Source organism: Nelumbo lutea, chromosome 2, assembly GCF_056320005.1.
Source record: "Nelumbo lutea isolate HS-2025 chromosome 2, American lotus-T2T, whole genome shotgun sequence".
Taxonomy (NCBI): Eukaryota; Viridiplantae; Streptophyta; class Magnoliopsida; order Proteales; family Nelumbonaceae; genus Nelumbo; species Nelumbo lutea.
The window spans coordinates 69,240,706-69,253,626 of record NC_142685.1 but is presented as its reverse complement, the minus strand read 5'-3'; the positions used below and the strand labels follow the sequence as shown (position 1 = coordinate 69,253,626).

At 39.7% G+C, this 12,921-nt stretch overlaps 1 protein-coding gene across 2 annotated transcripts in view; it reads left to right on the top strand.

Moving 5' to 3' along the window:
- Positions 1 to 12,921, top strand: part of PEX5 (peroxin 5) — a 65,020-nt gene that overhangs the window by 29,181 nt on the left and 22,918 nt on the right. Inside the window, exons 6-8 of one of the 2 annotated variants that reach the window (XM_088971305.1) lie at positions 4,517 to 4,639; positions 5,043 to 5,213; positions 7,379 to 7,497. In XM_088971305.1, coding sequence (XP_088827431.1) covers positions 4,517 to 4,639; positions 5,043 to 5,213; positions 7,379 to 7,497 — 413 coding nt within the window. Of the gene's footprint in view, positions 1 to 4,516; positions 4,640 to 5,042; positions 5,214 to 7,303; positions 7,498 to 12,921 lie in introns of both variants that reach the window. The other variant, XM_088971304.1, reaches the window with a different exon arrangement.

The following is a 12,921-nucleotide window of genomic DNA, read 5'->3' as shown; positions in this document are numbered from 1 at the left end:
ATATAGTATCTTTAGGATTTTTCAACCAACCCACCACCACTTTGAAATCCCCTTTGATTATTAGGTGTTGTACCCCCAGCTGGTTTGCAAATTGCACCCCTTGTACAATAGCTAATAGCTCTGCCCTGATAGAGTCCCCAACTCCTAAGGGACCTGAGTAGAGCAACAAAATCTCTCCCTTCTCATTTCTCAAAACACCCCCATTCCGAATAATCCTGGATTACTTATGCTACTTCCATCAAAGTTCAACTTCAGTGATCCTTCAGATGGAGGAGACCAGTTTGTAATTGATTTGTCCTTTAGGGGTGAACAACTCACTACTGCTGATCAATTTCTCCAAAGGTCATTAAAAGAGAATTGATGAAATATTTCCAAAGTCTTCGGCCAAGGTATTGCCCTATTGAGTCTTCTACGAAACCCAAAATCCCAATTAGGAGCTAAGGGTGTTCCCAATGGTCAGACAAATTTTGAGACCACCACTTTTTTATACAAAGAAACAGAAAATAGCGAAGGGATAAGGTCCTTTAAGGGGGTGTCTCTTACCCAGATAGCCTCCCAAAAACGAACAGCGTTGCCAGAACAAACTTCATACATGATAAAATTGAGGAATTGAGGGTGTTGTGAATGGCCTTCCAAGGTGTTGCCAGGTTAGCCTGCGTTGATACACCAGCATCCCATCCATTCTCTGAACTCCCATGAATGCTTCCCACCATCTCATGCCATAGCCTCTCACTTTCCAATGGCCATCGCCACAACCATTTCCCTAACTGAGCTTGATTTTTTCCAGTCACCCTCCCAAGTCCCAATCCCCCTCTTCTTTACTTCTTTCTGCACACAATTTCCCAATTAACCAAATGATCATTTTTTTCTTGTCACAGCTTCCACAGGAAATCTCTCATTAACTTCTCCAGCTTCCTAGCTTCCCTAACTGGTATCCTAAAGACAAACACAAAATAGGTAGGCAAGTTAGCCAAGGTAGCTCTTATTAAGGTAATTCTCCTTCCTAAAGAGAGATAATTTCTCTTCCACGAGGCTAATCTCTTCTCAAACTTTTCTATCACTGGGGTCCAAAATCTACTCTCTCTAGGATTTGCCCCTAATGGAAGCCCTAAGTATGACATAGGCCAAGTAGAGATGGAGCACTCAAGACACTCCGCAATAGCCTCGACCTCCCCTACCTCCAAGTTTATACCCGCTATGCAACTCTTTTCCAAATTTATTTTCAGATTAGAAATCCTTTCAAATCCTTTGATTAGCTCCTTTAGGTTTGCTACCTTTTCGCTAAAACCTCTTTCACAAAAGATCAATAGGTCATCTACAAATTGAAAGTGGGTGACTGGGACTTGGTGTCTCCCCATTCTCCAACCCCTAATGGCATCTTCACTGTCAACCTTAGTAATGATCCTACTAATAACATCGGCTACTAAGGTAAAAAGGAAGGGTGAGAGTGGATCCCCTTGCTTGACATCCCTGCAAGCTGGAAAAAAGTCCCTTACCATACCATTAACCAGAATAGAGTAGTGACAGGTACTGATACACCTAGATATCCAACTACACCACTTGTCTCCAAATCCACAGTTTCGCATCACCTCTAATAAAAACTCCCAGTCCACCAAGTCATAGGCCTTTTCAAGATTCACTTTACAAATGAAACCTCTCTTCCTAGACCTTTTCATTTCCTCCACACACTCATTCGCAATTAGGATTTGATCTGTTATTTGTTGCCATTGAATGAAAGCCCCCTGGATTTCACTAATGATATAAGGGAGAACTGTTTTGATCCTCAATAAAAGCACTTTAGCCAGAATTTTATAGATGCTTGTCACTAGACTAATAGGCCTATAATCTTTTGGGTGGTTGGCATCAGTATTCTCAAGTATCAAGGCCAAAAAAGTGGCATTGATTTCAGGGCTTATTACATGATTGTTTGCAAATTCCTTAAAGACTTCAACTAAATCCTCTTTCAACACCTCCCAACAATCTTTGATAAAAACCCATTGTAAAGCCATCTGAACCTGGAGCCTTGGATCTATCCATTAGTTCAAATAGTTAATGTGATGTTAAACATTTTGCGTTCTTGATTCTACAAGCCGCCTTTGTATCAAGCCCCTCAAGGCAAGCCCAAACAAGTCCATGTTAGCGTCTTAAATTCTTAATCCCTATGAAAAAGTGATTTTATAATTTTAATTGTCTTAAAGTCATTTTTTTTGTAAGGATTAAGAATTTAAGACCTAACATGGACTTGTTTGGGCTGGGGTTTGGTTGGAGGTCAATATGCACAAATTTTGAAAAGGTGCACAACTAGGCTGAAGTGTGAGGCACACCAAGTGCACACATAGGAACAACAGGTGCACACCTTTTCAAAGTGCTGTACCTAGGGCCTAGGCAAGGTGCATACCTTAAAATATGCCTCACCTGTTTTAAATCACTGATTGGAAGTAAAAATATGAAGAGAAAAGACTTGATTTACCACTATCAGTATATGATTAGTTGCTCCTGAATCAATGATTCAAAGAGACTACGAGGCAACAAAGGAGACATGAAGTGCATGGGCTTGGTTACCTGAGCTTGCAGCAAATGATTTAGAATGTGTAATAGGCTTTTCTTCTAACTGCCTAAGTGAATGCCGCAACTGTTCAAACTGATCAAGCATGGTACTTGTGATATCCTCCTTGGGTAAGATCCCATAGGTTGTCCTGGAGGTGGGGTACTTTGGCTTCGTTGCTGTTGGCTTTCTTGATTAGAAGTGGTGGAAGCCACATGAGCTGCATGAACTTCTTCCCTTGCTTCCCTTGAAATTTCTTGGGTCTACCAATCAAATCCCAACAACTTTCCTTGGTGTATTTGTTCTTCTTACAAAGACTGCACCACAATTTATCCCTATCATCACAGTCCTCCTTTGCAATTCATTCTTCTCTCAGCCTTAGATAATAACACAACCTGCTCACCTTTGGGAGGATTCATAGCTGCCCTCCTGTTCTCCTCTGATTGGACTAAGATATAAACTTCTTGTATCTCAGGCAACTCTGTTTCCCCAAAAATCTGAACCCACATAGGCTCATAAACTAAGTTCAGACCTGCTAAGATAGCAAATACATGCTGCTGAAGACCAACTTACTGTAGGCTGAAGCAATTTCTTAGTCGTTCAAATCTAACAAAGGGCAGCCTAGTGCATGAGGCTTCTGCCAATGCGGGGCCCTACCAATCTATGGTTTGGTAATGTCTAACTCCTTCCACATAGATGTAAGAGTGGAATAATAGGCTGCAAGGCTTTTATCACCTTGTTTTCAAGAAAATGACTCCACTTGGAGTTGGTAAACCTGAGCAAAGTGCCTCTGTTCAGCACATGTAGATTTTGGCTTGGTCCTATATTTTCTCGACTGTTTTAGTCCACATGAAGTTCTTTCGAAGGGCAGGTTGTATGGTAGAAACCGGCCATGGCATTATCAGGTCTATTGTTCCTACTTCTCATGTACAGATCCTTCACTACTAGGTTCCTTGGTCTTTTCCATGAGATACACCAATTTCCCTCTTCCTCCAATAAACATCTTCACAGCCTTGGACCACTCCAAGTATTGAGACCATCAAGAGGAACAATAGACATAGGAAATCCCATGGTATCCCGTATCCATTCCATTATTAGATAATAATGCACTCCCAGAGGATACTGTGGTGATTGAGTCTTCTGATGACATGATTTTCAATCACCAACAACCCGCCAAATGCAGTAATGAGTACTCCAAATAGTCCCATGAGGACATGACTGTATAATAACTTGATTAGGAGTCCAACACTACTGCTGAGTGCTGAGTGGAGAATAATAGCAAACACCTGCCATGCTGCTGCCATGTATACTGCACATTTTCCTTCCAACAATCACCAACCTTTCAAGCACCATTATTAGAGATACTGTTTTGCATTGGAAGAAGCAATTGGCACACTTACCATACCTTTCTACAGCCTAACAGCAGCCACCCAGGTCAAACCAACCATTACAGTGATCACGAGTAGAACACCAACAGTTCTTCACATGCTTCAGTTACGAGGAAAGTAACCCCGAAACTAAGAGAGAATGAAAGAAAGATAAAAAAAAAAGAGGTCGATCAGATCTGAATCAAGCCCTTCAACTCCTTGCAGGGAACAAAATCAGTCAAGGGAAAGAAAAAAGTCTAGTCTTTTCTATGATAGATGTTCTGATGCCATGTTTTCTATCAAAAGAAGCCCTAGAGAAGTGGGCAGCCGAGAGAGAAGAAAAAAAGTGAAAAGATTCAGAATGATGGGTATGTGGTGGCGCCCCATATCCCCTTTTATATTAACATGTAAAATAGTATGAAAAAACAATATTGCCCCTTTTCCGCACAAATTATAAAAATACCAAGTGTCATGACAATGTATAATTTGTTGAGTTAGTTAATTTCCATGAAGATAAATAATCGAAGTATGTTATTATCATTTAATCCCTTCTATCTTATATATTACCTCATTTATCCTTGAAATTGGTTTACTTCATTTGCAGGAACAATCTCAAATGATGTCAATGGGCCAAATGAGAGATAAAAACATCTCAAGTATAGCAGCAATGGAACAGACACGTATGCTTGCCCATACTTTATCTCAAAATGATGATCAGAAATTTCAGGTCCATATGCCTTCATGTTTTTATATTATTGTTCTTTTTATCTAAAATTTGTACATATTGCACTTTCTTTTGTTGTAATGCGTGCCACTATTGAGGGGTTACAGATCTGAAACTTGTGGAATTAAAGGTGATGTTTAAAACCATGCCTGCATGTAACTAATTAGTGATTGAACCGACCACAATCAAAGTGTCTCTTTCAATAGAACACCCACTGGTTTATTGAATAGTTTTGATTTTACTTTTTTGTTTATTGAATAAAATTGTGTTACCAATCAAAAAAGGGCACCCACTGGTGACACATTTTACAGGTGCCCTTGAGCCTCTAAATGCTTCCATTAGATAAATTTATTCTTCATTTTTGTTGCTTTTACCAAAATGTATATCACTCTTTTGTGTCATGCAGAATTCAAAATTCCTTCAGTTTGTATCAAAGATGAGCCGTGGTGAGCTTATCATTGATGATAATCAAGTTAAGCCAGCTGGGCCATCTGCCTCGGGTGAGTGGGCTGAGGAATATGAACGTCAGTATGATGGCCTTCCCAGTTCTTGGGCTGACCAATTTGTACGTGATGAGGCAAGTAAATACTAAGTTATGTTGTCAGTTCTAATTCAAGTGTTCTTTTGGTAATAAATATGAAATTTATTTAGAAAAGATTATACAAGGAGTACATGGGCCAGTCTGGTTGTCTCCCCTCCCCTCAATAAAAAAAGGAAGGAAATAAAAAGAACAGACAAGAGACATGATGTGAGAACTCAAATAGGACTAACCCTGCATGCTCTGCACCACATCAACTGACTAAGCTAGAATCTCTATATCAGAGTACCAGCTACAATACAAAATGCTCCAAGGACTACCACAACAACACCATCCACAGGTACTCAACTAAGGAAGAAGACAATTACTGAACAAATCCACCCTGCAAGAAGCCCAAAACAAACCCAATAGGACACTCCTAAGCATAGAGATCACATCACTGCTTTATCCCCTACCACCTCACCATCTTCCCTTGTACATTTTGAAATTCCTTTTTCAAGTTTCCTCTTACCCTTGACTCTCTTGCTGCTAGGCTCTCCCTACCCATCAGGCACTCAGCTAGTGTCTGCCCTAAAACCTGTTTCCTTTTTTTATTGCCTAGTGCCTTTCTGATCTAGGGATGTCAATGGACTGGGTTTGGGTTGGACTCCATTTGAATCAAAATTAGTTTGAATGGGTTGGATGGACCAATAAGACATATTGAATTGGACCAGGTCCAGACTTAATGGTCCAAAGTATTTACTGGATTGGATTGGACCTGGTCCATCTGCAATGAATTTATATTGGACTTGGTTGGATTGAACCAATATCCGGTTCTTTTTTTTTTTGATCAATAACATCATCTTCATTAAATTAAGAGAAGAGAGGGAAAAGAATACAAAGGGAGATAAAATAACTTAGCTCCCCAAAAACAGAAAACACAGGGAATGCAAAGAAAAATTAAAAACTAGCCCAAAAAACAGCCTCCCTATTCACTCCTTGCTTGGCCAACCCATCCGCAAATGAGTTGGCACTCCTCTTCACCCAGCTGTACTGAATCTCAATGTCCCTACCCAGCCATAAGAACTGTTTTCTCTCATTGTTAAAGTTCCACAAACCACTGTCCTCTGTCTTCAACCAATTAACCACCACCTTTGAATCACCTTCCAGAATCAAGCGGCTAATATTTAATTCTTTTGCTCTTCAAATTCCTTCAAGCGCTGCAAGGATCTCAGCCCTAAGAGAGTCACCTTCTCCAATAGGGCCAGAGAATAAAGCAGTAACAATCCCTTCCTCATTCCCGAAGACTCCTCCAATCCCAGAGGGCCATGGATTCCTTACACTGCTGCCATCAAAATTCAGCTTTATAAAGCCCGAGGGGGGAGGGGACCAGAACGGACAAAGAGTCCTCTTGCATCTAGCAGTGGAAGCAATCTCTTTCCAGTTTCTTAGCAAGTCATCCATAGGACAATCTGAAAACAACTCCAAAGATTTTAGCCAGTGGACAGCTCTTAAAAGGATTCGATCTAACAAATCTTCCAAAGTTTTTTCCTTGTCAGAAAAAATGCGTGAGTTTCTTTCTTCCCACAAAGACCAGCATACCGCTGCCCTAATACACCTCCACATAAACCAATATCCGGTTCATTGACAGAAGATAAGAGTACGGGTGCCACTGGACCAGGTTTAGGTTGGATCCAATATAAATTAAAACCAATTTGAGCAAATTGGGTGGTCCATAAATTGAATTGACCAGTCCATAATGGTCCCAAGTATTCGTTGGATTGGACGGACCTGGTCCATCTGTAATGGACTCATATTTGGACTGGGTTGGGTTGGACCAATATCCAGTCCATTGACTATTCTGATCTAGGCTCTACCACATCCTAAGCCAACAGAATGTGTACTTCTTTACTTGCTACGCTTTCTTTCTCTGTGTTAATGGCATGAATAGACAAATCATCCATCAAATGTTATGTCCAAATGCAGTGTCTTTTTCTCATATAACTTTTGGTAGTTATGGTGTGGATTCAAACTGTTTTCTTCTTCTAAAATTGGAGAAAATGCTATTAAGATTGAAAAGTGGGTCCACTTTTGCTACCAACTCTCCCTTTTTTATTCAAATTATCCATTGAATTTCGGTGGTATTTCAGCTTTCTCATGGAACTAATAGATGGGTGAATGAGTTCACAAACAAACATGCTCAACATGAATCTGTTGATGATCAGTGGATCGATGAATTCTCCAAGTTGCATGTTCAGGACTGGGCAGATGAATTTGGGCAACAAGTTGGTGAAGGTGCTTTAGAGGATGGTTCAGCTGATAACTGGGCAAATGTGTATGATGAGTAAGTTTAATGAAACCTTGCACTTATCTTTTGTGAATATGCAGAATGAATCAGTAAAAGCATGCCATTTTCAGTATTCAGGTATACTCTGCATTTACATTTCAGGCATTTTTCTGCTTTCTGTGAACTGATGATGTTTCAGAATTTCCTTCTGCAATCAAATGGACAAATGTTCAGAACCTCAGATTTTATTTTCTGGACTTGACATTGTCAAAACCAGATCAAGTCATTTGTGATGTAGGGTTAAGGAACATTCTCTTGGAGGGTGCACAGGCACCATTCCATGTATTTGCTACAAAACTAAACTGAACTAGGTGTTTGCCTGGTGTTTCAGGTGATTGCATGGGTGTTATTTTAGCCAGATGGGTGCCTAGTTATAGTTATTGATCGTAGATGGTACATAATTAGCCTTCAATATAGAGTATATTGTAATTGAGGGCACAACAATGTTTTAAATGCGCATAGTGCAAGAGAAGTGCAAGGGCAATTTAGTGTCCTAGGCACAAAATACAAGGTGAGGCACAAACCTTTTTCAAGAAAGGTGCAAAACTGCAAAATTCTGAAAATATTAAAAAAACAACAATACTTGGAAGTCAAGTCTTTTAAAAGCCTATTGTCTCAAAATAAAATACATGGGTCATTAGTCAATGTTGGTTGCACTGTTGCATCTATCTGGGGTCTTGGGAGGGGTGGACTGGATATGGTCCTAACTATTGGAATTTTTTTATCATGATGTAGCTGCTCATAGACTCGAATCCATGTTCTCATGCTTGACAGCCCAGGATTTTACCATCATACCAAGTAATAGCCCCTACCTATACATAAACATTTAAAGCATATTCAAAGTGAAAATTTGGGAGTGAGAGCAAACATATCTGAATTGTACAAAAGTGCTTTAAGCACAAACCATTCAAGCATGTGAAAAATTTTCAACCTGTTTATTTATGTCTGCTTCTATAATGGTCCCTTGGGGCAACAAGTCCATGCAGTGGTTTGGGGTACTGCTGCAGACTTGTATAATTGGTTTTATGATCTTAGTCTCAGTTCTTTCTTTTTCAGATTAGGAATCAAATATTAGTTGTATTGTTGTTTCTTCTTTAATGGAAATTTTGCTATTTGAGATCTGCAAGAACTAAGGCTTCAAGTATTTGAAAAAAAATATCTTTTGTTTATTTTAAAATTAATAAATCATTACTAGTCTACACACAGCAATAAAAGGTAAAAATTTGCAGAGTGAACACAATAATTGCTCACACTTCCTAAGAATAATTTTAATGCTATGGGATGAGTCGAGGAAAATTAGGATGAGTCAAAGAAAAAATGGGACGCCAGTTGATAGCAATAGGATCCAAAACCTTCAGGTTTGATTTCAAGCATTCAAACCGTTTCGAAGACCTAGTGATAACAATGCAAGGAAGAGGAGCTTGGTTGAGGTTGAATCTAAGAAGAGGCGAGTTAGACGGTGGATTGGCAGAATCATGAAAACAAGTGGAAAACGGTAGGGTGTTTCTTCTCCAAATCCACTGAAATAGTTGGGGGAGATTTATCAAGTTGAGTTGGTGGGAAGGTACAGGCAAAATGCACAGCATTTGTATTCTGGAGGAAGCGAGCATAACTAGTTAGAAGAGTTTTCAACAAACTTTGAAGAGTTTGTTACCCTCCAAGGAGACTCGATGCATAGTTTTGCCTTGGCATAGAGTTTTCCACTTCTGGAAAATGGAAGAAGCAGAGTAGTGGCAGGAGGAATGACACATATCTCGATAGTCCCAACAGTTAAGCCCACTCAGTAAATACAACATTACAACCTGTACCCCTTCTACCTGTACTCCACTTTACTCTCTAGCTACCAGTCTTGCACTTCTCTCACAAACCTTGGGTGGAGAAGCCACATGTTTTCAAACCTAAAAGGTGAGGGTCCACCTCCTGTCCTTTCTTGGGCTAGGCTAATAGGGCAATGGTCCAGAGTGCGTCTGGGTAAGGCTCTAGCTACCACTACCCTCCAGTTATTCTCCCACTTTGAGGAGAACAAAGAATCTATCCAACTTAGAACAAAGGGGTTCAAACTGAAAAGTTGGTCAAGTGAATCTGGCTTGCAACAAGATCAAATCTCTCAACTCAAAAGCCTCTATTAACTGGTTTAACTACCTCGTACTCATGGTCATACCGTCATAATATGGTTGGGTCACTTATTAGAAAAAAAAAGTATGGTTGGGTCTATTTGACTCATGGGAAAATCTAATTACATCGAAGCAACCCCCCAGCCCCCACCCAAAAAATAAAAAAAAAAAAAAAACAAGATCAAATCTCTCAACTCAAAAGCCTCTAGTGTCTGCTAGTTCCTCCCACTGTAACCCATCTCTCTCCTTTTCAGTTCGGTTGACACTAAAAATTTTCCATTCAGCTCCTCCAAGTATTCCATTTCCTCATTTTTCTACAAAGTTAGGATACCACCTAATGCTCCCAAGATTGTGTAAAAGCCCAACTTATTCGTCTTGTTACTAAATACTTTTAGCCATCTTCTATCCACTTCGGACAGTTTCATTTCTTGTATCATAACCATGGATTTTCCTTTCTAAGCACAACCCTTATTGCCCTTCCTTTTCTTTCTCTCCCCAATCCTCCTACATTCCAGCTAACTATCTTCACGTGAAAGCCTTTTTGAGAGTAATTATTTCACCTCACTCACTTTTGCCTCTTTTTTTCCTTTCTTACACTGCCACCCTTATCATGCTCAACATCACTCCTAAGTCTTTCTACTCCACTCCTCTTACTGAGTTTCTTTTCCTTAACACTCCTCATCAAGATTTTCTTTGTCTGTCCTTACCCTGCCCTAGTTTGTGATGTTTTTCTCCAAGTCCTCATTTGATCTATTCTGCATCTTTGCCTCCATTAGTCCACTTAACGAATCCAACACTAGTCTCCAAATCCTCTTACTCTTTGGTTCATCCCCACCTTATCCATTTTTCCCAACACGTGTTCTCCAACGATTTAGGACTGGCGGCAATTTGCTGGGAACTGGTCTCACCTGCAGGCATGACAAGAGTAGGATCACATGCATGGTTAGATGGTTAGTATCAAAAACCAAATCAGGGGTCGATATACTGTGTGCTTAGTTTTTCCAAATTGCCAAGTAAAGGCTATTCCATGCCAAGAAAGGGGCTGATACTGGAAACATTCTCGTCAGCTTCACCCTTGGGTGGACTTTTTACTGAAGTTATAGGGCTCTAAGAAGGCTAATTCAAAGAAATGCTGCAAATCTCTTTGTTGTAATCCTGCCAGATTCAAATTGGTTCGGAAGCCTGTGGTGGGGGAGAATGCCATGACCCTGACAAACAAATCGAAAGTTCTACAGGACGGTAAGGGAAGTTTCAAACATTGATAGTGATTGGGAGGACCCACATGAGGAGAAGGATGTAGAAGTGGAACAGCTGTTGAGTATTGGAAGTATCGATTCCACAAAAGCCTGTAAGTTGTTGGAGGACAAAACTTTGGGTATAGAACTTCCTTTTGGAGATCCCTCAAGAACTGATTCTTCAAAGTCGAAAGGAGTTAAGGCTTGGTGCTTCTAATTCTGTTGGTGAGGAAGCTTCCCTTGTGGCTGGAAAAGAGCAAGATTTACGATCAAGTTAGGCACAAGATCAGGGTGTTTGTATGTGGGACCTTGGTTTCACTATGGAGCCAAGTGTAGAAGTACAAGAGGAATAGTCCGAAGGTGCAACCTATTGTCGAGAAGAGGAAAAGAGAAGAGAGAAGAGAGGAGAGATTTGAGAGACAAAAATTAAAGCTGGTGGTGCCAACTTTAGTATTTAACTATTTATATTAGGTAAAACATAAATAAACATATAAAAAGAGAGAAAATTTAGTACCCCTGCGGTACTAAACTGAATATACTAACAACCTTTTAACACTCCTCCTTAAGTTGGGACATAGATGTCAATCATGCCCAACTTGTCACATAAATCATTATGCCGCAAGTGATGTAGCCCTTTTGTGAAGATGTCTGCATTTTGGTCTACACTTCCCCTTTGACAACTTTTTCTCTGATAAAGTGTTTATCTATCTCAATGTGCTTGGTTCTATCATGTAGCACTGAGTTAGCAACAATGTTTATGGTTGTTTTGTTATAACAGTATAAAGTCATAGGTCCATCAACTATAAATCCTAGCTCACTCAACAAATTTTTTAGCCACAATTTCAGCCACTCCATGAGACATTTCCCTATATTCAGCTTCAGTACTAGACCTAGTCATCACATTCTACTTTTTGCTTCTCCATGTGACTAGGTTCCCTCCCACAAAGGTACATTAGTTGTTGGTAGACTTCCTATCACTTAGTGATCTTGCCCAATCTATATCGATATACACTTTAGCCTTCAAATGCTCATGCTTTTGGAACAATAAACCTGCACCTAGAATTTCTTAAGATATTTGAGAATTCTTTCAGCCACTTAGCCTACTTTAAGGGGCATGCATGAATTGACCAAGAACACCCACTACATAAGCAATGTTTGGCCAAATCATAGATAGATATAGCAATCTTCCTACAAGCCTCTGAAATTGCTTCACATCCTTGATGAATTCACCTTGACAATCACCTAATTTGTGATTAGGATCAATAGGAGAATCGACAGGTTTCACTTCCAATTTTCTTGTATCCTGTAACAGATCTAAGACATACTTTCTCTGGGAAATGAAGATACCCTTTCGTGAGCGGGCAACTTCAATTCCAAGAAAGTACCTTAAAAGGACCTAGATCTTTTACCTCAAACTGAGTAGCAAGAAATCCCTTCAACTTTTGAATTTCATCTTTTCAATCACCAGTAATAACTATATCATCAACATGACAACATACACTATCAAGGCTGCAATTTTTCATTCCCCTCTTTCCACAAACAATGTTTGATCAGATTGATACTACTTGTAGCCTCTTTGTTGAACAACTACATGAAACCTGCTGAACCAGGCTCTTGGTGATTGCTTCAGGCCATATAGTGACTTCTTCAACTTGCACACTTTATGTTCATGACCTTGAGCCTAGAAACCAGGGGGTTGTACCATGTAAACTTCCTCTTCAAGATCACCATTTAGAAATACATTCTTGATATCTAGTTGATGATGGTCCCAATCAAGGATAGTGACTAAAGAGAAAAGGACTTTAATGGAGTTCATCTTAGCAACCGATGCAAAATTTCTACATAATCCACTCCATACACTTGTGTAAACCCTTTTGCCACTAAATGAGCTTTATACCACTCCACTGTGCCATCAACCCTATGTTTTATTGTAAAAACCCATTTACATCCAAATGGTTCCTTCCCCATAGGAAGATCCACCAATTTCTATGTACCATTTTTATGCAATGCATTAATTTCTTCCTTCATTGCATCTATCCATTCATGTACTAACAGAACTTGTGCCACATTCA